The sequence below is a fragment of the Drosophila willistoni genome (assembly GCF_018902025.1).
Source record: "Drosophila willistoni isolate 14030-0811.24 chromosome 2L unlocalized genomic scaffold, UCI_dwil_1.1 Seg72.1, whole genome shotgun sequence".
NCBI classification, from domain to species: domain Eukaryota; kingdom Metazoa; phylum Arthropoda; class Insecta; order Diptera; family Drosophilidae; genus Drosophila; species Drosophila willistoni.
In genome coordinates, this window is record NW_025814049.1 from 2,480,437 (window position 1) to 2,507,299 (window position 26,863).

Sequence of the window (26,863 nt, forward strand, 5' to 3'; positions counted from 1 at the left end):
TTGTTTGCTGTTCTTCATCTTCTTGTATATAAGTTGTATAATTATTATATATTTAATTTAATACATAAAAATTACGCGCATCGTTTTGTTGTTTAAAATAGTTTACTTGTGTGTTTGTGTGTATTTGTATTTAATATTTAAATTGTCGCAGTTAATGCAAAGATCCATATATAAAAATACAAAAAATCATAACATTTACATATTCCATTTTCGACTGCGTCTATAACTAGATATATATACCATATAATCTATATGCATATATATTTATATATATATATATATTAATTATAATGTAAATCGACGTAACCTTGCACAATCAATATATATAAAAATTATTGTTTAAATTACAATTACAATAAAATTAAAAGTACGTTTTTTGTTGTTGTTTGTTTTCCCTTTTTTTGCATAACTTTTTTTTTTGGAATTATACACAATTGTTTAAACAATAAGTTTTCCATTTCGTTTGGGGAGCGTTTTAAGGAGGGGCTGGGTGGGGGCGGGTCGGGTTGGGTTTTCTTTTGCTTAAAAACTAAAATTTTGTTTTGTTTTCTTGTGGTTTTTGGGTTTTCTTTATTCCAATTATCATCATATTTCGTATGTTCTTTTTGCTCCTAAAATTATTTTTCTTCCTCTGGTATAAATTTCACTATTTAGTCTTAAATTGTATATGGAAGTTGAAATTGGTACTCAATTTTATATATGTATATATATATATATTATATAGATTATGTTTCAGGATCAACTAGGAAAACAAGTTTTACTTTTTGCATCGCTACGAAATCTCTGTGTGTGTGTGTGTGGGTGTGTTTGGTTGTGTGAGATGTTTTTTTAGCAGTCAATTTTTTATTTATATTTTTTTTTTTGGGTTTAGCTCTATAGATTGCATTTGTATATTTAATGCTATATTTATATATCTATGTATATTGATCTTATCGAAAAAAAACCACGCTGAACACACCACACTCAATTCCGCTTTGAACTATTTTTGTTTTTTTTATTTTGAAGACTTTGGGTTTTAGTTTTAGGGTTTTCCTTTTGAATAATGTATGTTTAATGTATATGAGATCGTGTGTGTGTGTGTGTGTGTGTGCTTGGGAGAAATGTTTATCAATGTGTTGATATAGTTATGTTTAATGGATGACATTTATGGAATTGGTATTGAATTGATGTTTTGTTTGTTGCTTTTTGTTCTTGGTTTATTCAATGCATATAATACTAAATTTTAGGTTTTTTGTTTTGTTTTTGTTTTTAATGAGTATGCGTAATGTTTTTATATACTTTTATAAAGAGCTGTAAGAATTTTGTTAGATAGCGAATTGATTTTATGCTTAACACATAATACATATATATATGTATGTTATTTATTTATTTATGTATGTAATGTATGCAATTATGTATATATGATGCATATGTATGTATGTTTAATTACAAAGTATTTCTGATTCTTTTTTTTTTTATTCTTTTGATTTAGTTACAAAACAAATTTGGAAATCATAAATTTTGGTAGCGCTTAAAAACAAAAGGAAACATTGCAAGCAATTTATCTTATTTCTCACATTTAATTAATTGTTAGTGTGTATTTGTTGTTTTGTTTTGTTTTGTTTATACTTAATTGGTAAAGAAAATAATGTACAAATTTAAAAATTAATCACATATACTAAAAAATGTGTGGGTGTGTGTGTGTGTGTGTGTGAGAGAACTTAGCAAAAAATATTTATTAATTACTTTGACTAAATTATATATCTCTTTCAATTTTAAAAAATTAAAAAAATTTTGCCTGTGTGTGTGTGTTTTGTTTGTTTGTATACTATAATTAAACCTATACATATATGCGGCATTATTGGTAAACATTTTGCTGTTAATCCAAGCATGCATTTTTTCTTTTTTGAATAATTTTTGTTTTGTATTATTAAAATTATGGTTTTTTCAAATATTTTGCTTCTTTTTTTTGTTTGTTTTTGATGCGCACTTTTCTATATAGGTGTTAATATATAATATTATATATATATATATAATTATAATTACTTCGATCTAACTCAGTTCGTGGTGAATTCGTGTGTGCAGGCACAACGCTCACTTTGGGACAGTGCTGTAGACGACAGTGACAGTTTTTTTTTTTAAAGATTGTTGGGATTGGGTTTCTGGGTCTTAAAATATTTTGATCTATCTGCGATTGAACTCCGATTTGATAGCTGCAAGAAAATGTAACGATTAGTTGAGAGCTTCATCGAAAGAGAGGCTGGTCTTACCATCTATAATTTCATTTTTGACTTTCTGTATTTCCACTCGCATTTCGCGTAGAATTTCAGCCTTGAGGGTATCCAGATCGCCATTGGACAGAGCCAGAGATAGACCATCGCCGTTGACCTGCTGAAAACAAAATGGTTTAAACACTTGGCCATGGTTTAATTACTCCTGCTTGGGTATAGTCACCTTGAGTATGGTCTCTTCGCTGGCACTACCAAAACGTTTGCGCATCAATTGTGGTGATTCGCCGCCGCTATTCGTTGTATTGTTGCCGCCGCTCCCATTGGCTCCACCATGGGCATTACCTCCAGTTCCATTGCCACTGGCTCCACCGTTGCCGCTTAGCTTATGGGGCAGAGTATTGGACTTTTCCCAGGGACGTTTCTTCATGTCAGGCTCGGGTTCAGGCTACAAGATAAGAAGAAAAATTATTATTCGGTTCTTTGTGGTTTGTTGGTTGGTTGGCCTACTCACCTCTTTCTTTTCCGCTTGGGCACGTCGTCGGGCCAGCGTTTTGGCCATTTCATCCATCATGGAGGCCATGCCATTGGAACTGCGTCCAATGGTGCCATAATTGCCGCTGCCTCCACTTGAAGTGCTGCTGCCGCTGTTCTCGGGAGCAGATGTGGTGGACTGCAACGAGAGAAAGAGAGTGAGAGAGTATTTATTTGCAATTATCTGGAGCACCTTTTGTCTCTTCTTACCTTATTTTTCTTCAGTTTGAATTGCTGCAACTGTGAGGTTAATGAGCCCATGAGATCAGCTTGAGGATCATTGCCTTTGGGTGCTCCACCGCCCATGCCTGGCGGCGGTGGAGGTGGCGGTGGTGCTCCTGCTCCACCCGTTGGTGGTGCCATTCCTGGCATGGCTGGCGGAACCGGCGGTGGTGGAATTCCATTAAACATTTGTGGTGGCGCTGGTGGCGGTGCACCACCACCAAATGTGGGCGGTGGTGGGGGAGGTGCTGGTGCTCCTACTCCTACGCCGCCTCCTTGGCTGCTCATGCGATTGAGTGGAATTTGGCCTTGTGTATTATTCATGGGCGGTGGCATCGGAATTCCACCTCCAGTTTGTTGTGGTTGCTGTTGTTGTTGTTGCTGCTGCTGCTGCATCATGGGTGGAGCCATCGGCACTTGACCATAGGGATTCTCTGCTTGCTGCTGCTGCTGTTGTTGTTGTTGCTGCTGTTGGATCGGTCCCTGGCCATAAAGTGGACCCGCACTCGGCGGCATAGCTGGCGCCTGCGGTGGCTGTGGTTGTTGCACCTGCTGCTGCTGCTGTTGCTGCTGGACCATTTGCTGTTGACTGGCATAGACAACGCTATTGGCACTAGCCGAGCTGGGTATATGCCCGCCATAGATGCCAGCACCTGGTCCTCCTCCATTCTGATGGGGTTGCTGCTGCTGCTGTTGCTGCTGCTGAGGGTATTGATGTAGATTGAGATTGGGATTAGAATTCGAGAGCACGTAGTGGGGTTGTTGATACTGTTCAGGTGGATTTCAGGTGGTGCGGTGGTTGGTTGGTTTGGTTTATTTTGTAGGAGGGAATTCAAGCCAATGATATATGAAATAGAACAAAATGAGGTTTTCGGTTTGGTTTTCGGTTGGATGGGGAATAATCTTATGGTTGGTCTTAGCTTACCTGAGATGGCGCATAGCCACCTTGGACCAATTGCTGCTGTGGCTGCTGTTGGGCGGCATAGACGGTTTGCTGTTGTTGTTGTGGTTGTTGTTGCTGCTGTTGTTGTTGTTGTTGTTGCTGTGGATACTGTGCTTGTTGAGTTTGGCCTGGAGCCGGTGGAACAGCCTGTGGTGGCAAACCATTCGATGTAGGTCCACCATTCCCTGTCAGACCATAATGAGAACCTGGTTGACCACCTGGCTGCAACATGGCAGCCAATTGTGGCGGCGGAGCCGGTGGAGCGCTAAGGGAATTCCTTTTTAGGTGAGAAATTTTCGAATTTTGTTTGAAGGATTGAAGGTGGTGGTGAATTGTGGTAAGAATTAAGGTGAATTGAGGTGAAATAGTGGTTGGGTGGGTGGGTGAGTGAAGAGACAACAACAATCAATGAATTATAGATAGTGTGTATTTGATAGAAATGACATGATCGTTCGACTCGAATGAATTGTAACTCACCTGCTAGTGCGATGATGTCCCTGCGGCGTTGGCGGACTCTGTGGTATATTATTCTGATTGGTCTGTGAGGTGGGTGTCTGTGCCGATGGTGTTCCAATTCCATTGTTTTGCCTCAATATGGCTGCATCCTCGCTGGTCATAGTGCGATAGCCCATATCCTCCTCATACCCATTGCCATTGGTGGGCTGGCCAGCTGGATTATTAACCACTCGTCCACTGAGCACCTGTCGAATCAAACCAAAAGAGATCATTAAGTAGGAATCCTTAGTAATCTTCTTCTTAGGACTCACCTCCAAAGCGTGCATCATGGCACGTGCAAAATTCTCTGCATCATTCGGACTAGAGAAATTTAGTCCATAGACAAATTTCGAATCACGCCATTGATGAAATGTGGCTGTGGCCTGATTATATTTAAGACCCTTCAGTATAGAGCAATTAATGACCACCTCATGATCTTGCAGTTTCCGTCCAACCACACGGAATGTATTGTTCTGTTGATGATGATAGATCTGCACTTTACTCAATCCCGATGAGCTGCCCGAGGGCACCCATTTCTTTTGGTTATCATCGTATACCATAACAGAGGCGCGGGCGCCGATTATGCTTTGCTCACTGCAAGAGAGTTAGAGAGAGAGAATTAGTTACTAGAGAATATAAGTTTTCAGCTGGGATTTATTGTCCAGTTAATAGTTTAGTTTGTATTAGATGCAAGTTGAGTGCGTTATCTAAGTGCAGGGGTGAATATTAACCTACTCCAACTCAAATTCGATTACCCTGTTTTGTGTTTTTCCCAACTAGCAAGATGAGGGAGGTTGCAATGACTGTCTTATAAAGAGTTTAATCTGACAAAAGGTTTCTATCTCTCTCCCTCTTTCAAATATGAATTTGATTAATGGTTTTACCAGCATCATGAAAAACCCATAACACATATTTAGAGAAAGAGCAAATCAATAGACTATGGTATCAAGAGCATGTGTGGTCATAAAGTGTAGCATGGACACATGTGAGTCCGAGGCGGTCTGTGCAACCCTCAAAAGATCGTTTCATCAAATAATTTTTAATTTTTTTTCTAAATCTCTTTAAAGCGGTAATTTAATTTTGATAAATCCTTATCCACCAGGGAAAATCACTGCATTCTAAAAGTCAAGAAATCTAATTTTTTCAAATCTGACATTGCAAAAAATATATTCTAGATACCTTCATGATGAGCTGCAAGTTTTCCTGTTCACTATATAGAATCTATAGAACATAAGACAGATTTCCTCCCCCAAGTAGGACAGTTAATCTCTTAAACTACCCAAACTTGGATATTCAAGTTCAATATATCGAAAAATCTACACCATTTCGAGTTAAAGGAAATCATTACCTACAAATCTTTCTGCTTGTAGGCCAAGGAAAGCAGAATCAAGCCAGGACACTATGCAAAAAATGGTTCCACTTTCCATAGGTTTGCCCTGTTTTTTGGAATTTAACACAGATTTGTTGCTTGTGGCCAGCTCCACTTACAAACTTATATTTTATGACCATTTTTTGGAATTGCGATCGTGACCCTTTCAGTTAATGCGTCACTTTTATTTCACGAACAAGCCCTTCAAGCTCTCTAACACTTGTATTAAACCCTGACTCATGCTTAGCATGAACTATATAACTATATCACAAACAAATGGCCATAAGGTTATAATATTTCATGCTTGTTGTTCACAAGTTTATTAAGGCAGTAAATTAAAGATTAAAATATGCCTCATTAAATACATTTAGAGTTTGAAAAAATATAAATGCAAATATTTCATACAATTTCAAGAAATTATTGATTATCCAGACTTCGAGTCAAATTGTGCAATGATTTATCATGTTGTTTCAAGCCTGAACCAGTTGGGGATCACAAGTAGAGATTACAATAACAAAGCATGAACACAACTGCTAAAAAAAATTTCTAAAACGCAAAATGCTTGATAATTACAAGCTGAAATTGTATAAAAAATGTTTATGATTCATAATAAAAATAAAAAAATTGTTCTTGAATTTATCCGTTCTGGTTTTATCTAATGTAAATGTAAAGATTCATTTCCTGGACAGTATTACAGAATTAAGAATGCCAGAACGCCAAACAGCTGAGAAGGAAATCATCCATATATGTTTGTGTATGTAAGTGGAAATAGAAACTGGTTCGAAAAAACGCTCTTAACTCATTCAGGGCCAAAAACAGACATAATCAAGTCTGTGGTAAATTGTAAAAAATATATATGTAAATTATACACATATCTTTGACTTGCTCTTGAACTACATTGGAAACGGCAACACAAAAAAAATAAAAAAAAAAAGAATGTGACAAAGAAACAACAAATTATTAGATCGTTAGAACTTTCAAAGAACCCTTTGGTATAGAGCAAGACAAAGTTACAGTCACACGATTGACTCCAAGTGTGACGTAGTCTCTCGACAGGAAGTGCAATGCATTTCTTTGTTTGCCTGAGAAAATTGCGCGCACCTGTCATGCAGTTGTCTCAAGTCTCACACAGTCAGTCAGCCCAAGTCCGAGTCAGAACGAACCGATTAAATGATTCTAATGAAAGTTCTAATATGTGCAGCAACCTTTAACATTTTTTTTTTTCATCATCTGCGCGTTGACAATTAAAGGCTACGACAGACAGACACACAGATGAACGCCTTCAATGGAAAAATGCAAAAGGCTATATGACGATGACGACTTCTTGACTGCCTTTTTTTCTCTCTCTCTTTCTCTCTCTCTCGCTTTTTGTATTTACTTTGTTTTTTGCTGATCATAGCTTCGAGTTGTATGTTACTTGGGCAAAAGATAATGACAGCAAAAGCCGCCAACAGCAGCAGCCGCAGCAGCAAAACGAGTTGCAGAATTCTGGTCGACGACGACGACGAGTTGGCCTAGCCTAGCCAAAAGTTGAGTAGTTTTGCACTTAAATGGAGACCAACATCAGACAGACCGAGAGACAGACGATTGGACTGGACTGACTCTGACTCGACTGAGAGATCTGAATCTTAATCTGAACGGGCTGTTGGCTGGTGGTTGTTGGTTCCCCAGCGAGTTGTTGTCGAACCGCCACACAGCTGTGTGTGTTTCTGCCTGTCTAGCAGAGCCTTATATAACTAGCTATAACAATTGTCTGCTCTCTGTACTCCAGCTCCGGTGTGTGTTCAATACGAATTTCTGTATTGTAAATTCGTGGAACGAAAGTGAAGTTTTGGATTTTCTGTTGTTATTATACCCTGCAATTATTAGGCTACAACAAATATGGGGTGTATTATAGACGCCGAGAAATGAGTAAGTGGGAAAAAGGATGCAGTTCCGATCAAAGGTTGCTCGTCTATTTTGAGATTTCGGGAGATTAAGAGAGGTTGGCTTTATTTGGCATGTAGGTAGATCAATATAGTGCCATGCCCGTGATTGTTCGATTTACTTCCGCAGTTTTTTCGAGTATGAACGCCAAAAAGGGGGCTTAGGCCATTAGTTTAACCATATGCCAGTCAAGTAACCACTTAAAAACTTATATTTTGAGGTAACACGAATATCAAATAAGCATAAATACAGTTTCTCACAAAAATAATGGCGCAAACAATGAAGCAATCCTTTTTAGAGTCCTCTTTCGAATATAAAAATAGTTCAAAATGGTCAAAAAGAGAAGCAGGAAACCTAGTGATAAAGGAATTAAAAACAATATTCGAAACCAGAAATGGCCATAGAATTTGCAATGTTGTTTCTTTCGATTCTGATAATAAGGTCGACTTTTTGGACTTTTGAGGGGATATATAGCACAAAGAAAACTCATGTTAAAAGCAGTGGGGAGGAAATTGCTCATTTTACAAGTAGAAAGATAAACTGCTAAAATATCGTTTAAACGGTAAATATAGTACTTTGGTGAACAAATTTCCTTCACTTCTTTCAAAGATAGGACATTGAACAAATCTGCTAAAAAATGAACAAATTTCTTACTCCGAGGATGCGCCACTGGATAAATCAAGTGATTTGTCATGCATTAAGATATAAATAACTATGATTTTGCAAGCTGAGTAAGCAAAATCAACTGAATTAAGTTTAGGAACTTCAAGAAAAATCTATGAATATAATTCGATGATTTTTGTTTGTCCTTCCAAAAATTTCCATTTGTTCTTATTTAAGTTTTCTAATTTTAATAAAATCCGGACTATCTCAAGTAGACGATTCCAATTTTGACAGCAGACATCTGCTTTTATCCCGAATTTCATAATAGAAAATAAACAAAATCGAAAATTGCACGTAAAATTGCTTTTTAGAGAAAATTTACAAACTGTCCGCTAGGAGCGCTTAGGAAGAGAGTAAAGTGACATTCTGTTATAAGTCTTTGAGTTCATAAACTCCACTGAATAAGCAAGTTAACAGTCTTTAGCAGTTGAACAAATGGAAAGCTCCTTATTCACTGCAGGGTATCTAAAAGTCGATGCCCACACCAAGTCATTTGATTTTATTTTTGGTTACAGTTCATTCAGATTCGGCAGGGTGGAAAACCTAGTAATCATAGAAAATTAAAGTTTGTTTTTTTTTCGTCTTTTTTTTTTTGGGTGGGGGGAGATAAACAAATGAGCGCATGTGGCTGGGTAATGAAGAAAGAAATAATAACGTGCAATTCATTTAGTATTAGGTTTTTTTTTCTTGATCCTAATGTGAATGGCATACAGGTGAAATCTTTCATGGTTGGGCTCAATGCGAGATGCAGTCGTGCGTTAAAATACAAACTAAAAAGCATGAGAAGAAGAAACTTTTATTTTTCTTTCTTCGTCTTCTCTCTCTCCTAATTGGCGTTAAATTATAATTGTTATTGAGCGAGCGAGCATCGATCAAATGGGCGATTCTAATTTGAATTCCGAATATCGAATACAAATTGATGCTGCAATTTTCGCAAGAGTCAAAAGAAACGTGCGTAAAGATGAGATCACGTTTATCTGAGATGTAATCGAAACAAATCAAGGACGTTTTGTATAGAGAAGAGAGTTCAAAAGGTTGGAAAAAAGACAGAGAGAGAGGGTTGTAATTTTTCGTTTTGTAATGGAAAACATACGCAAAAATTGTTGTAATGCCCCCAATGAATTTATCTTTGACCGAATTATGTCGACGTGGTTGTTGGTGTTGTGATGGGGAATTGTTGATGTTGATGCGTTGTTGTTGTTGCTGTTGTTGTTGTTGTTGTGTGTGTTGTAGATAATGATTTATGTTGCTATAGAGATGTTGCTGATGCTGTTGATGATTTTGATGTTGCTGATGTATTTTTGTTGGTGCTGTTCTAATTGAGAACGACATGGAACAGGCAAGTCTCGAGGGGTTATGGGATAAAGTATCAGATGGTGGGGCGGTATTAGTAGTTGCTGGCGGTGAAGGGGAAACGCACTTGCGTAGAGTGGAAAATAAAGCCGAAGAAGTAATGGAAGTAGTAGTAGTAGTAGTTGATGTTGGTGTTGGGTTAGTAGAGGAAGCGTAGGAGACAGTAGTAACTATCGATGATGATGGTGTTGATAATGAAGATGATGATGATGATGTTGGAGGAGTAGCAGAAGTAGCCACATGTCTAGTGTTCAATGAACCAGACATAGATGATACATACAACGGCGGCGGCTGATCATTGACCGATGAATGGCGACTGTGTAGAGGTGGTGCCTCATAGATGGGCATTGTTTGGGTGGTGGGCGATGTCGACTGACGACTGGCCATAGGCAATTGCAATACCAACTGTTCATGCTCATGATAGGCAGAACGTTGTCTCAATAGCAATTCCTGTTGCTGTTGCTGATAATGATGATACATGGGATGACGATAGTCCAATAAATCCAATTCCTGCAACTCCTCAAGGCTATAATAATCCGTAGCCGCTTGTTTGTTTTGAATAGCAGCAGCAGCAGCGGCAGCAGGTGTCACACGATGATGCATACTTTGACTGCGTTTGATTAGCTCCACACCGGGGGGAAGAGCATTTGCTTGAAATTCACAAGGGCTAACCACCGATGCTGCTGCTCCTGCTCCTGCCTGATGATAGGCCAGTATGGGTTTTGATTGAACAGCAACGGATGCATTGGATTTTTTGCTCGTAAACGATGTCTTTGAATAGAGTTTCTTCATGGCCATTAACTGTTGGCCAATATTTGCAGAGGCGGCACACACACACACACAAACACACGCGTGATCCCACACACAATCGAAATGTTGTTGTAGATCTTGAGATTCTTCAACTCTCTATTTCAGCTTAAGCGCGACCGCGTCTGATCAATTTCGTTACCCAATTGAGACTGAAAAGGCAATCTTGACTTAAGCATCAACGATCTCAAGCCGAGTCTATAGTAAAGCCGAAGTCTCAACACAGAGAGAGAGAGAGAGAGAAGCCGCTTGGGAGAGCAACATCGCAATGGAGAATAAAAAACTCTCTCTTTGAGTCTCTTGATTCTGGTCTAAAAGGCAAATAATTACACTTCAAAGTCAATAAAATAATGAGAAAACGAAACGATGAGTTGTGATGAGAATTTTTCTACCTTCTATCAGACAGACAGACAACAAGCAGGTAAAAGAAGACATGCCATGAAGAATCGAATAAGTGGAACAAGAAGTAGAGACTGGATTTCCCATGGCTTAAACTTAAACGTTCGTTGGGGGGGCAATTAAAAAGCGCGCTCTTTAGGTTTAAGCTGCGGGGCAATCTCTAGACTCCATCCAGTCACTTTGAATCGTTACTACGGCACTCAGTCGGACAGACAAACAGACAGTCAGTCACTCTGTGTGCGATAATTACTTAAGAAACGAGCTCAATAATTTATATTTCCCCTCGAGTTACTACTACTTTACAAGTATTTCTTCAACTGTTCCTTTGAGCTCTATGGGCCGACAGACAACACGAGGGAAAGAGATGTGGTTTGTTGTTGTAGAGTGCGGCTTGTGGCAATATCAGTTGAGGTTGGTTTTTTTTTTTTTGTCCATATTAATCTCTTGTTCTTGTTCTTGTTGTACAATTCCTAAACGTACATTTCCAATTAACATTGTTATGGTCTATTGTTAAATCATACCAAAGAGATACACATATATATACATATACATTTATATCTGATCTGAGGCCGGCTGGCTTTAATGGCTTTGTCAGAATGGGTTGGTCCACAAATGATTTGGCAACTATTTAAACCCGCCAGGCGACAACAGCAAAAACAAAAACAAACAAAAATAGGTAGAAAATTAAATCAACCATGGGTAGAAGGAGGAGAAAGAGAACCACAAATCAATATATTTCACGTTAAACATGACAAGCAATCTAAAAAGGAGATTGTCTATGAGGACATCCATCGATGACAGCAGCTTCTTTCCTTCCTGCTGGAGTCATTCAACTCGAGTTTTGTTAGTTGTTTGCAACATCCATCCGGCTTGTTAGGCGGAAATTTATTCCAACCAAAAGAGAAGGCAAAGACCAACCTTATTCTTTCTTCCTTCTTTCAGTTATATATTAAATAGGTCACAATGCAGGTGATGTGCACTTAATTGAAGTGCCATTTGTTTGACTTGAGATGACTATGAGGAATTCTTTCTGATTAAAACCAACCTACTCAGACTTTAGAAGTCTAGAAATTTTCTTATTTTTCCCGTTTTCATTTTGTTTTTTTTTTGTTTTCTGATTAATGCACTTTGATAAAAAGAGTTTAGCCCCAACAAAAAAAAGAAGCACTTCAAATCAATTAAATTATTAATTTTCAATTGTGGCGCCAACTTGCCGCCCCTCACCCTCACATCACTGTTAGTTGTTGATCAGCCGCTGTTCCGCTATCTATTGAACAAATGTTACCCATCGAGCGGCGTAATTGAAACTACAAGAAGCAACCAAAATGGCCCAAAAGCCCCCTAAAATGCAAAAAGAAGAAGTAGGGAGCGAATGAAAATGGGAGAGGGCGCAAAACACAAATTTAAAGCTAGCACCGGATTTCCTTAGAGACATTATACCCAAAACGTTGAAAACGACAACATCGACACACCCAAAAACAGAAAGAAGAATCATCAGATGACAACGACTTAAATATACCTATCAGAAAGAGGACAAGTTAATATAAAATCAGGATACAATTTATTTTCTTGAAATTTCGCTACGCATGCTATTTCGCTCATTCTCATCAGCCCTTTAGTGGATCTATCCACCAAATATTGGCCGTAGTGCCGGAGATTTCTATGTATAACTCGGTTATTTCAGAGCCGATTTTAAAGAAATTTAAAGGATTGGTAGATACGGATTATTAAATTCTGTGGCTTAAATTTACACATTATCCTTTAAATATTTCGAGAGTTTATCACATTTTGGCAAATCTGGAAGGCTAAAGTGTTTATGGAGTTTATGGAGTAAAGTAAAGCCGGTTCCTTGCTCTTAATACCCTTTTAGGAGCATTTTATCATACCTATTGGCTAACTTTTCAGCGAAGTGCTTTCAAAAAAAGATATTTTTAAGAAATTTAGTGATTTTATAGAAGTTGTTTAATGGATTATGAGAGTAAATTACATTTAAAGTAAAAGGAGGCAAAACTGAGACTCAATCTGTCTTATCGTAATCGCATTTGAGTCCCAAAGTGCGGTTCCAATATAATGATGTCCCCTATGCAACTATCAATTTCAAATAAAAGTACATGTGTATGGTTTATGGCGTCATAAATGTTTCTGATGACCCAATATACACTTTTTCGCCCCTATGAATGCAGGGTATAATAAAATAAAATATTATAAAACGCAAACTTGGCTGCGTTTTTGCTTATGAATCAGTTATAAAGCCCTAAAAACCACCGCCCTTACTTGGGGTAGAAGTCAGAGATAGACAGAGAGAGAGAGAGCGCCCATCCCCCCATTAGGGGCAATGGCCACACCCCAACATTGAGGGTAAACAAATTATGGGGGATTAATAAAAGCGACAAAATAATGTAGAGGCCCTTCCCTAGCGAGGCAAAAAAAAAAGTGATGTATTAACATAAATTCTGGTAATGAGTATGACCTATAAAAACACTTGGGGGACCAACACGACTAGGTAAAAGTCTTTCTTCTACCCACACTCTATCTCCCTCTTTATATTTTTCTCTTTTGTGAGTGTGAATTGAACTCAATTTGCATGAATGAAAGTCAAAGTCGTCAGTGTCAATAATTGAAATGTCCTTCACGAATCAATGATAATTTTCTCCTATTGATTGTCATACTGACAACAGAATTTGCTCTTTCTTAGATACAATATGTGAAAACTTACGTCATATTTTGTTATTATTTTTATTGTAATTGTTGCTCTTGATTTCTGATTCTTGCTTCTGGTTTATTTTTGTTTTATTTGGTGTGGTACTCCTTCTGTCTGCTGTCGTCTGGAGGGATAGGTTGTGTTTAAAAACCGCTCTTCTGCTGTTTAATACAATTATGAGATCTGCAATAAGAAAAAAGAAGAGAAAATTCCATTAAGATAAATCATTTATAACGAGCAACTAGAGGGAAAGGGCAGGCACACGTGCCTTTTACCTATCTAAGTGTGCGTGCCAGGTAGTTACACACGTATCTTAAAGATACCTACATTTTGATATCAAATCAAACATTTCCCTTTGCCCTTCTCTCCATCCCCCCATCTCCCTTAAATGTTTGCCAATTTCCTTTACGTGTAAGTCTGTCCTTTTTCTGTTTGAATGGATATGAATTGATATTGCCTTATTTTGACGTTGTCTGGCTGGTTGGTTGACTGGCCAATGTTTGCCCACTGAGTGAGACACACACAAACACACACAAACATATATATATTTTTATATAGCATTCTGCGTAATGAGGCGCCAATTGATGTTGGTGGAAGCTGGCCAAGTTATCTCACCCGGTTGACTTACCCTACCCTTCTTTATATCTGTATGCCAAGGCTTATCCGGACCTTTTTAAGGTCAATAAACCTTTAAAGTTTATGACTTGGCACACACAAATACGAGTATTTACGGAAATCTACATGGTGTGTGGTTAAAAAAGTGGTAGAAAAATATCGAATGCCTAAATAATCCATAGCCGATTATTTTTTTCCGATATTTCGATAGCAAAGGCGAAAATTCTTTGTTGGGATGAATTTAAGATCTTTTTGAAAAGAAATAAGACTTTCCTTAAGCCCGCGATAACTAAAAATAAAATTACCTTCCCAAAGAAACCCTACTTTAAACATTAAAACTGTTAAAAGTTCTAAATTTTTTAATTTTTTCCGAAAATTGTCGAAACCTTTGGTCCTAAATAATGTAACCTAATGTCAAAGATTACGTTAGGTCGATAAATTTTATCAACTTCTCAAAACAACTATAAATTAGGTATTGATGTTTACATTACCTTCAATATACATTAATCGTGCATTAATGGGACTTAGGGGACTTAAATGTAAAAGATTCAAAAATCGATATACCTTATTATAAACATCTACCGCATTATATTAAAGTGTTCCTGTGAAATTTATCAAAAGAATCTTTAAGATTAAGGCCACTTAAGCATCTTTCAATAGCAATCCCTCAAAAAGGATGTGTTCCAAACTTGCCAGCTGCTGGGCATAGATACCTAGTTGACCATATTTTGAAACAGCCGAAATTAACTCTCAGTAACTTATTGGCCTTTGGCAAAACATGTCATCTGAAAGCAGGACCAGATCAAACACTTTGACGAAAGGCTCTACATAACCTAATCTAACTTAATATCAAAGATCACTTTTAAACTTCTCGAAATTCCCAATTTCTTGGCCAAATATCATTGCATAGTATTCAAATCAAACACCCCATGGTGCCAAGATGACCTCCAGCCCTACTTTATAACCAACTTGGCAAACTTAATACGTTTATTGATACTTTCGTATTTCATATTCTGGTGAATGTTCTCCAGAAATTTCTTTCAACTCAATAAATCAATGATAAATTGTGAACCTTGAAAACTTATACTAGACAACAAAAGCAGACGGCAACAAACAAAATGGCACAGCAATTAACTATCAGTGAAAGCTCAAACAATGAATTAATAATGAAAACCTCCGGCACGGAATTGGTTAGAAGGGGTTTGGGTTTAGCTTCTGTTCTAACTTTTTCTTTCATTTCAGAAGAACACAAAAGCCAATTCATAATACAAAAAGCCACCATTTAAATGACAAATGGCAAAACGGAATCAGGTCAGCCGAGAAGCTCTAGAGAAGAGATCTAGGTAAACCAACTAACCAGCCACACCCCGCAGCAGCCGCTGCTATGCAAAAAAAAATATATATATATAAGAAAAAAATTTTATACGAGAATATGAGGAAATTTTTTTTGTGTCGTTGCCGCGTAAGAATGTTGACCTAGTTGTGGGTTGGTTGGAGCCAAGAGGTTGCTAGAGTGCCTTCCATTTTGCTTGCGTCATAGTTTTTGGCACGCATTTTCCTCCTTTCAAGCGGAAACGGAAGTCATAGATGATGGGGTTTGGGATTTAATCTTGGGTTAAGTCATTGTTAATTGCATTTATTTCTTCTTTCTTTTTTTTGTCGTGTGTGTTTGTTAATAGGATAACATTTTACGAGTTAATTTCAGGCATATGTGGCTTCACTTCACAGGATCATCCCTTACATGAAAATGGTCTTTGGGCAATTAAAAATTCCAATAACAAAAAAACAAGTGAAATATTTCGCACTCAAAACAGGAAAAGGAACTAGAGCTGATACTAGGGGGAGGTTGACCTGTCTGAACTACCCCTAACAATGTCCAGGGAATGAATATTTCCCGCTTACACTCAGACTTTTTTTTTTGTGTGTGTGTGGGGTGGCATTGTTGTTTGTCAGTAGTCCCCTGAGTCCTGTGTCCTGTATCCCATATCCTTTTGTCTGGGGTGGTGGAAGTAATATACGGAGTTCGCTGCAAAGTTTACAATTTCGCCAAACTGAACCCAAATAGCCAATGGAGGACAACAAACATGGAACGAATGAAACGCCTGCCCCGCCAGGCTTAACGTTTGAGTTCTTGGTGGAGGACACGTTTTCGATTGAATTTCTAGGAATTCTCATTTCTAACAATAATGACGATGATGTTGACGATGTCGTAACACAGTGGTTTGATAGTTAAAGATATATTTACATTTCTATAGAATTTATCAAGATCAGATAGAACTTATATAGACTTTATTAGCTCACAAAAAAAAAGGAGTTTTAAAGTCTTATAATTTAATCGCATGAAAAAAAGTTGTTTTTTTTTTATTAAATAAGTAATAAGACTTGGCTTTATAAATATAAGGGAACCAAATGGATATTTAAACACTCCAAAACCAAATAAACAGGCCTTGTTCTCGTTTGGGATTCCGATTTTTCTTTTTGTCAAAATCGGACCTAAGATTTTTTATTCAGTTTCAAATCATTTGCCTTTGAGTCAGTGGAAATTGCAAAAAGTAATTGCAAATTTTGTTATAAATGTTTGTCAAAATAATTTCTTTTAATCTGTTCTATCTTCAGAACAATTTAAAGTGTTAATAAAATAATTCGAACGTTTTCAATCCAAATCGTTATGGCCCTTTTTATGGTTGACAATAAACTACAAATAAATGTCAAGAAAATAAATTCATTTTCCGTAACTAGAATCAAAATAGTTTGAAAACCATTCAAAAATGAAATCTGAATTGGTTTTGTCGGGATTTGCACTCAAAACCAGACTTACATATATCTAGTAAATTATGAAGTTTGACAACCCTCTAAGCATACATAGCTTCCAAACTTAGCTTTGAAAACGAAATCGATTTCACTTGAAATGCTGAAATCAACTCGGAAACGGAAACAGAACCTTCACTTTTTGATTCTTTTTGAGCCAAACCATATCCTTTTATAAAAAAATTTTGATTAAATCTAGATCAAATTGTGGTAAAGCTGCATTTTTTTTATATTTTGATTAAGTTCTTAAGAAATTTGTATCCAAAATTAAATTGTAATAGAATTTGATTAAAAACATTTTGTATTTCAATCAAAAAACCAGCACTTCTTATTAAAAAAAAAGTCGTTATAGGTTGTTTATATTTCAAAATATTTCCTTTGTTTGAGTTTCAAGCTAATACGCAATTGATTGTTAAGATTTTTCATGGATAGCTTCATTAAATGAGTCACTGTGCAAGGATGATGTCAGGATTCAGCTCCTTTTATTCATTTCTTGCGTGACTTTTATACGATTTGTCATGTGGTGGGAAAACCCCAAAATAAACTTGGTTTTTTTGTTGTTCTTCTGCAATTGCACTTTGGTAGGGAAAATGAGTGTGTGTGTGTTTCCAACTCATTAAGATATGCCCTGCTCTACTGCTCCTTCAGTTTCAGTCTCTATTTTGTCTCTCACTTGGCTTCTTCATTTATCTTCTTGGCACTTGGCTTTTATGCGGTAATTTTTTTCATTTGGCCACAGGCTAAAAGCCCGGTTTGCTTTATAAGTTGTAGAACTGGTTTTTTGGGCCAAGCCTGGCTATTGTCATAAGTTTTTTTTTTTAACTGGGCCTGGACTGTCTGTCCGACTTTTGTGCACATATGTTTTTCCTTTATTATATTGCTTTAATTTGGCAAAACGTATTTGGGTCGACATTTCATTACTTCAAAGGAGAAGTTGCCGAAAAGAGAACTACCCAAAGAAAGACTCTTGCTGATTGATTTGGCTTGGATAATCGATCTTTGGTTCGAAAAATCTATTCTTCCCAGGCATATCGGAGAACAGAAAACGGAGTCAGTCAACCAGCATCATCTTTACTCTATCATCTTGATGGCTTCTTCTTCAATATTTCTTTTAGTTTTTGCAATCATTTTGTACTGACTTTCGATTGTGGGTGTGTCTAGCGCTTTACTCCGCCTTAATCATTTCCATCCAAACAACAATCTTCGCTCTATTTAATAGCGGATATTTCTGGGTAGTGGTGAGGGGAGGGGGCGAGACATTATCTGGTAATTTTTTGTTTGGTTTTGCTTGACTTGAGACTCAGACAAAGCGTAAATTTTTCATTTTGGGGTCAAATTGGGGGCCAAGAAATCTTTTCATTTTCTCTCTTTTCGATAATTATTAAATAATGTTTTAATTTTTCAACCCACACATAGACACACACACACACACAGAGAGGGAGTGAGGGAGACACACACAGAGTGATAATAATAATAAAAAAGGAAGGCCACAAAAGCGTAGCTCTATTAAATTATAACACTGTCACACAATGAATTGTGGAGTTCAAAACCTCTATATAATCCATATACATAAACAGAGTTCAAGTGACGACGACGACGACGACAAAGTCGTGGAGGAGGAGGAGGAGAAAGAGCAGAAGAACACATCATAAAACATACGAGCATGATAATCTGAAATGGGGAAAAGCAACATGCAGAGTAGACGTCAGTTTTAAAGGGCGGGCGGGGGTGAAAACAAAGTCAGGGCAATTGAGCAACATATAACAATAGAAAGATTGAAAAACAACAACAATAACAAAACTAGAAACTTATTTCTTTTTTTTTTGACAATATGTCAATGAATCATACCCTGTAAATTTTCTAAAAGGTAATTATAGAATTCACATCGAACTTAGACTGATTTTTAATACCTTAAGCAATTAATTTTAGTTCCCAAAAATCACTCTAAAAATCGTAAAAGGTCCATTTGAAAATTAAACAATTGTTTTTGAGATCTTGATCTAATTGAATGTGAATCAGTTACCTCTTTAAACTGATTCATAAGATAATTTGGGAATGTTTTTCATATAAAAATATATAATTCGAGTGATTCGTTTAATCAATGAATCAATAATGATTCAGTTTCCCTTGAAGACTTAGTCAACGTATCTTTAAATATCAATGCACAACGAAGTGACTGTTTGACTGGCAAATTATCCTTGAGAAATCTATTAAATGACAATTTTGCTTCTACACATTTAAGTTCTTAGTCGTTAAGTTGCACTCCAAATAAATTAACTAAGAATCAAAACACTCACGCAATTATGAGCAAATTATGCATGACTAGTAAGGTTAGGTTATTCGTTTAACAGATCATTTGTAAGACTCTGCTGTCGAAGTTTTAGATTATTCACTAGGAGTGATTTTATGTAAACATTTCAAACAAGATATCTTTCTCCGTGCTGAATATCGTATATCCTTGAAGTGAGAGGACTGTTTAAACTTTTATTACTTTCAATAAGTTTTCTTGTTCAATAATTCAATTTTTCAAAATTTTCCCTTTAAGTTTTGGATTAAACATTGCCCTATTACAGAGACGGGATGGTCGGAATCACAGCCTATATGAAAAATATACAGTTCCAGTAAGTCGAGAGCAACATTTCAACGTATTTCTTACTTTAAGTTTTATAAGAACACATCCTTAGATCGCTTCACAAACTAATACATGTATCTCCGTTTACTTAGATTTAAAAGGATGAATTACAAAAATTCATTCCAATGGCTTTCAAATTCTAGACAAGAATTTAATGTGCACAAAAGGACACAGATATATCGAGTGATCAAGAATATACAAATGTATATACATATTATTAGGGTTTGAAGCGTCTTGTGCTCTACATTACAAACATTTGACTAATTTTATAACATCCTTTTCTGCAGAATCCATTCACCTTCTCCCTTTTTCTTTTTTTAAAACAAATTTTGATCCACATACATCAAAGGTTTTGGCTTGTCTTTTACATTGAAATCACAAGAAAATAGTATATTATTTGGACTTTATAACAAAATAACTTTTCATTATGCAGTGTAGACAACCCATATACCCTTAAAACATAGGGTATCTCAATAAAGTTCAAGTTACGGTGGAGGCCCAAACAATATTTATGCAACGCCACCTGCTGGCCAAAAGTCAAGACTGCAGTTCTGTCTCTCCCCGCCTCTCGCTCTTTCTCTCTTTCTTTCCCTCTATCTTCCTGTGTTTCTCTCTATAAAATAAACTTCTATAAGCTTTTAGTAACTGGCAACAAAACAAATACAATGAGAAATTCTCCCACCTCCTATCCTTAGCCACACAATTTGAAACTTCAACCCACCGGAAGCACTTCAAGTGCTTGGCCATGCCATTTTAAGCAAAGTGCGCCGAGGAGAGAACGCAACTTCTCGTCGATTGACTTTCCAGACATTCTACTAGTGATGCAATTCCCCAATGGAAATAAATGTTCACATTTGTATGTAGATATATATACTTAAAATACTATTTAGTTTAATCAGCAATGTCGCCATTGTTTCCCGTTTAAAGGGAAACAATATTTTGTAACAAAAATTTATATGATTATCCATGTCAATGTTGAGAAGCTATGGAACAAATTGTTTTTTCATTAATTTTGACCTTCGAAATGATTCTCGTTTTTGTTTTTTGCGCACTTTGGTCTTATGGCATTTTGTTTTTATTTTTTGCACATTTTCACGATCAATTTTCACATCGTAATTTACCTTGAAAGCAACAATAACAAAAATACCAACATAAAGTTTCTTAAGAAAAATATAAAGAAAACAAATTTTAAAGCTAAAAATATATTTAAAACTTTTGATGTTTATGGTAAAAATAAATATATTCTTGGAATAATTCAAATGTGGAAATCGGGAAGGGAAAACTACTTTTAAATAAATTGTAAATTAGCCGCAGACAACATAATTTCATTTTAATTAAACTGGAACTGAATCTCGACCATTGGCATCTCCATCTCCTTCTTCATCTTTTTGGAGCTCCTTCTTTGCCGCTGTCGGGGAGCGTTAGAGCGTTAACTAGTGGAAAGAAACAGAACTACCACTAACTGGGTTCGTGTGTTTTTGTTTGCTGGCTAAATATCTAGGCCGTAAAAAATGGTTAAACGCCATAGCAATTACCAAGCACACCCAGCAGACCAGGCCAACAACATGTGGCGAACTTGGTTAAGTATGACGAGACGTCGGGCATATAAACATAACTACATATATACATACATACATACATACATACATAAGTAAGCATTATAGTGAAATGCAAGACCAAAATCATTTTCATAAGTAGGAAAACTCATACAACTAATTTTGGGATTTCAATTTTTAAGTTTCTTCACAGTTTTCAAATTGATTTGCCTATTTCACATAATATTAAAGCCATTGGTTTGACTTGTTGCTTGCTGAGACAACAAATGAAGCTCATGAAGTTTATAAATCTATTATTGTTGTTAAAAATATTTAATGTGCAATTTCAGAATAGACTGAATAAATATTTTTGCAAAAAAAAAAAACAAATACTGCTAGTTCAAATAACTACAACTAAAATGTAGTAAGGGTAAATGGTTTTATGTTCAATCTTCGAATAGAAATTGTTCAATATTAGCAAAATGCGAGAAAAATATCATTAAACCAGAGGGCCGGGGCTAACTTTGACCGAGTCAAAGTTTGTATACCCTTGCAACTTTTTTGGTAACTCTTTCCTTACCTATAGCCAAAGTGGAAAAACGTTTAAAGGCTAATGTTTCCGAAAGAACGGCCTACAATCTTAGCATAGGAAATAACGAAGATATTGATCAAAGTCACTGTTTTCGACTTATCGTTCCTATGGGAGCTATATGATACAGTCACCCGATCTTGATCAAATTTGGCATAGTCGTTTATATGTGTAATAAACTCACCAATATTAAATTTCACGACAATAGTTCGAAAAACAATAAAGTTATTAAGAAAAGTCACTGTTCGTGACTTTGCGGTTTGTATAGGAACTATGATATAGTGAACCGATCCGGCTGAATCCGAGATATACAGCGCCTGCAGTATACACAAGCCTACATGCAAAATTTCAGCTCTGTAGCTCTTACGGTCTAGGAGGAGTTTGCGTTGATCCAGACGGACGGACGGACGGACATGGCCATTTGAACTCGACGAGACGAGTTGATCAAGAATATATATACTTTATATGGTGGGAAATGCTTCAGTAGTTCTAAGGCCTTTTAGCTACCATGTGAAAAATAATATTGATTCTTTTAAAACAAAAAGCTCATCTCATCTAATGTGAATAATATTTGGTTAAAAAAAAAAGTGTAGGTAATCCACGATAATGCCATATACCAACTCTTTCTTCTTAAATTCCATATTAATATACGAATTTTGTTTGTCATTCTTGTTTTTCTTGCAGTGTATTTGCTCAGCCATCCGCTCAGAGATCGTTTCATTTCAACTAACTCAAATTTCACATTTTCATTTTCATGTGTGTGTGTGTGTCTTTGGACCATATTTGTCAGTCTGCATGTCTGTATATCTCTTTGTTTGTTTGTTCTGCATTTGCCAAATACCTCTCCCCCTATTCACCCCCCCTTCTCCAATATAAACACAGCCAAGTTCTTCTTCTGTTCGGATGGGCGGCCTCCAAGACAATGACAATGGAAATAAAACGCCTGAAAAGCTGCCCACTTAAGCGAATTTTTATTTCTTATTTTATGCTTATCTATGCAGTTTTTATACTATATACGAATATACATAATATATATCAGCTCATTTTTATCATACATTTAAAAAAAAAATGCATTTTGCAGCCCTGGCAAAAAGACAAAGACTGAAACAAATATATATATTCGCTTCATATCGTTAATTTGATAAAATTCCAGCTCGAAATTGATAAGAAAGTACAAAAAATTATCTTTTGGCAAAAGTTCTTCCCTGATTTCATATCAGGAGAGAGCAACAAAACATTTCCTCGTTTCCAATGAATGAATGAAAACACAAAAAACTATAAACAATATTTAATGATTTAATCAACAAGAACGTAGAACGTTGGCAATTGAAAGAAATTAATTAGCGCCTAGAAAGGCACGAGGGCAGAAACTCGGGGAGGGGTAGATAATGGAAGGGGAAAGCACCTTCTTCTTCTTCTTTGCCTTCTCCACCTTTAGTATTAAGTAAAGCGAAACACGTTCCATACATCCGATTTGCCAGCGGTTTTTATTTTCTGAATGAATCATGAATTATGCAAGTGACGTTTGAGAATAAGAGAAAAACACAACAACAACAACAAGAAAAATAAACTGAAAACTTTTTTTTTTTTAATTGAAATGTGCAAATGGCAATTGATTTGTGCATGTTGCTGTTGTTGTTGTTGTTGGTTTAATAAAGTCATTAGGCATAAGAAGAAATTGTGGCATTTCCTTACAAGACCAGGTGCCTAGAGTTGAAAGGAAATCTAGCGGTAGTATAAACATACACACGCACACACACACACACACACACACACACACAAATCAAAAGCCAAATGCACTGAAAGAAAATATCTACAAGCTTCTTCTATTGGGCATGTCCCGGCCCCAACTCTGAGGAGTAAAAAACATAAACTAAGGTTTTTTTATTAGGCGTTTATCTGTAATCTTTACGTGGAAGGACAATCAGCTAAATATAGTGAAAAGGATATCTTGGGAACTACAAGAGCATGTATGATGAAAATATTAACAATTAATAGGAACAATCCATTCACATCAATAGCGATATAATTTGCTTTACCAGCAGTTAATAAAACTAAAACTTTCCCAGCGTACATTGACTTTTTTCGTTGACTGTTTCCCATGATTTTATTCTTAAATCAGATATCAATTTCCTATCTATTGAGATTAAGGTATTTGGCAGTTTTATTTTCTTCATCTTCGCTCGTTTCGTTTTCGAAGTACTTCCTAGAGCCCATGAGGTTAGCCCGCATTTGAATAACTCAATGTTGAATCAGCTCGAACAAAGCAGATTGTAGGGGATTTAATGGAATGGATGGATGCTGCGTGAACCATACGATGCGTTCAGCGTGGGAGGAAGTGGACAAAATGACATTCGACAGACGACTCGACGTGCGGCATGCGGAAATGTTAATTAGATTTGTTGTGGCATCGCAGCGCATCGCTCCAATCCATGTGGGTGGCATATATTTGAGTTTAACTTTAGCTTCAGCCTTCGCCAGTTTGGAGTTCAGAGTTCAATGGTTTCTTCCCCTCCCATTCTCTTAATCTCTGTGTCTCGCTCGCATACTCTAAAAATGTTGGCTATGACACAAAATCTTTTTGGTTGTTGTGAACTGAAGCCAGTTTATGATTCAGATTTTTGTTTTCGGTTTTTCTGTCTTTCATTGGAAATTGCAGTCGAAAGCTTTTAGTCATCATAAAAACTTCCACTAAAACAAAAACACACACACACAGATACACAATGTAAACAACCGAAAAAAAAGGTCGAAACTAAGGGGAGAAATATGTATGTTGTTATTTTATACCCTCTCAAAACTATATAGGGCTGCTTTTGGGTATATTGAATTTAATAAGAGATATGCAGTTTGCTTCAACCAATTTTAGTCACAAATTTAAGCTCAGAAGCTCTAGTTAGGTAGAGTTTTCAGACTTTATCCCATTCAATATAAGTGGTAAAAGTCATCCAGAGTGAAAATGATATAGAGTCAGAGATCTTAGACGCCCAATAAGGCTTTCAATTGGGGCACTTTTAACTGTCGTTTGATCTAATCTTAAGTGTGGCAACTCTTATATAGGGTTGCCCAAGTGATACTGTGACTTAATGCAATTCTGCTTGAAGAGGTCGTCTTGTTAGGTTAAAATAACGTTATCCAAAGCAAAGTTGATTTCGAACAAGTGCGCTTCATGCAGATCTGGCAACCCTTTAGAGGGCTAACTGTAATATTCATTGCTCTGCAATTAGTAAAGGACACTTGAGAAACACATCGGACACTTGAGGGGGTATCGGGAGTTATTACTAAAAATTCTACCAAAATTATGAGTTAATATTATAGATAATCTTTCCAAATTCCTAGACATTTCCATCTGGCAACCCTTTCTAATAGAGTTGCCCCCCTTCGTGCTCTTTACAGGGTATTCGAGTGGTCTTAACACGTTAAACCTATTTGTTTTTGATGTGGTTTGCTTTGTTATTAACATTTATCTTATCTGAGGAAGACGCGTCCCCAATTGCAGCTGTCGGGGTGTCGGAGGGGAGGGGTACAGCTGAAACTGGGCTAACGGTGTTTAAATAACTGTGTCGTCACACCCATTGGCGGCTTGTGACTTGTGCTACAATTTAACTATGTTTTGTTGCACTATTCTTTGCTTTTCCTTCTTTCTTTCTTTCCTTTGCTCTCTATCTCTAATAAAAGAATTACGAAATGTTGCATTTTGGCCATGTGTTTGGGTGTTCGAATGGGTGGGATGGTTGGTTTTGCCCACGAACAAGGAAGTGAAGCACTAAAGGAGACGAAAATTGGGATGATGGGAAGTAAGTGAATGAATGATCGAGTAGGTAGAAGAGGATGGTTAACAGATGCAAATTTGTGTGCAGCTAGCAAAAACTTTGATTTTTGAACTGGTTTTTTTTTTGTTGGTCCGTCTAGTTGTTGTTGTTGTTTGTTTTTGTTTGTTTATGTATTTGTCTCTACCTCTCTCTGCTTGCGAGCAATGAAGCATAAAAGAAAGAGAATGAGTCATAGACTTTGGCTTCCTCTCTGCCATTTCAGGGCCTTTTTGGTGCATTGACATTTAAGTGTGTTTGTGTGTGTGTGTGTGCAGATACCAAGTGGGGGAGGGGGAAAATCGGGGCGAAAATGAAGCTGGGCATAAATTAAAGTTCAAACAAAACATGCAAGAGGAAGAGGAAGAGCAGCAGAGGCATAAAAAGGAGGCCCGAGCCCCACCCGCACTCGGCTGCGCAGTTGCTCTCTCTCTCTCTCTCCATCTATCTCTCTTTCTATATCTCTCTCTCACTCTATCTCTGTGTGTGTGTGTGTCTCAAACCAAAATTGGCAAGAGATTTTGCCGTTTTTGTTTTTGCGGCAAAGATGCAGCAAAACGAACCACAACAACAACAATTAAAGCAGCTGGCTTCCTACTCTCCCCAACTCCCTTGCCACCCCCTCCTTCTGCCATACACACACACATATACACAGTGAGAAATTTAGTAAGTAAAAACAGGTTTAAGTCATGGAATAGAAGCAGCTGTTACCTAAAGATGAACCAAATACTAAAAGGGCCAACGGCATGTGCAAGTGCGAATGAGACAGCATTATAAAATGTTGCAAAACTAATTTAAATATTTGATAAATTTAGTTGCAGTCTACACCAACACACACACACATACAGCAAAGACACACACACACACACACACACTGAGACAAACAATGTGCGCAAAAAAGGGCGTGTTGAAGAAGAGGAAGAAGAAGCCGCAGCCCAAAAAGGAGATACGAAGAAAAATATAAATGAAAAATAACTTGCAAATTATAAATTAAAGACCAAGAGAGATAGCGAAAAACTTACCACAACATTTTGCTTAATTCCGATTTTCCCTTCAATCCCTTTTTTCTGTGTTTTCACACACAAACACACTCACACACTGACAGGGAAACACAGAAACAAAACACACACACGGGCGAATCCTCCTTTTTTTTGCAGGAGTAGACACAAATTTTTGTTGTTGTTTTGTTTCCCCTTTTCTTTCACTTGCGGTTTAGTTAGCGATTTTCTTAATATTTGTTTAACTATTTCCACTAAACA

At 36.7% G+C, this 26,863-nt stretch overlaps 1 protein-coding gene across 7 annotated transcripts; it reads right to left on the reverse strand.

Annotated features, from left to right (window-relative positions):
* Positions 1-1,910: 1,910 nt before the first annotated feature.
* On the reverse strand, positions 1,911-26,715 carry LOC6646206 (protein enabled). 7 transcript variants are annotated; one of them, XM_047010344.1, is made up of 10 exons: positions 9,993-10,552; positions 9,453-9,956; positions 4,674-4,995; positions 4,384-4,607; positions 3,889-4,171; positions 2,952-3,731; positions 2,722-2,880; positions 2,434-2,655; positions 2,250-2,367; positions 1,911-2,192 (listed from the first exon to the last, which is right to left on the reverse strand). In XM_047010344.1, exons 1-10 carry the CDS (start codon positions 10,508-10,510, stop codon positions 2,164-2,166), a joined length of 3,159 nt encoding a protein of 1,052 aa, XP_046866300.1. In that variant the 5' UTR covers positions 10,511-10,552; the 3' UTR covers positions 1,911-2,163. The 7 variants fall into 7 exon arrangements, with proteins under 7 accessions (XP_046866300.1, XP_023033490.1, XP_046866298.1 ...); XM_047010342.1 differs by lacking the exons at positions 9,453-9,956; positions 9,993-10,552 and adding exons at positions 13,635-13,802; positions 26,627-26,715 and having other exon boundaries at positions 1,915-2,192; XM_047010341.1 differs by lacking the exons at positions 9,453-9,956; positions 9,993-10,552 and adding exons at positions 13,635-13,802; positions 26,627-26,715 and having other exon boundaries at positions 1,915-2,192; positions 2,250-2,370.
* Positions 26,716-26,863: the final 148 nt, after the last annotated feature.

What these genes read in the sequence shown, in the direction of transcription:
- LOC6646206 (XM_047010344.1), bottom strand. Translation starts at nt 10,510, where the DNA reads ATGGCCATGAAGAAACTCTATTCAAAGACATCGTTTACGAGCAAAAAA. An exon ending in GGCATTACAACAATTTTTGC is followed by an intron (nt 4,996 to 9,452) that starts GTATGTTTTCCA and finishes ACTCTCTTGCAG; the next exon opens with TGAGCAAAGCATAATCGGCG. An exon ending in CAAAAATGAAATTATAGATG is followed by an intron (nt 2,193 to 2,249) that starts GTAAGACCAGCC and finishes ATTTTCTTGCAG; the next exon opens with CTATCAAATCGGAGTTCAAT.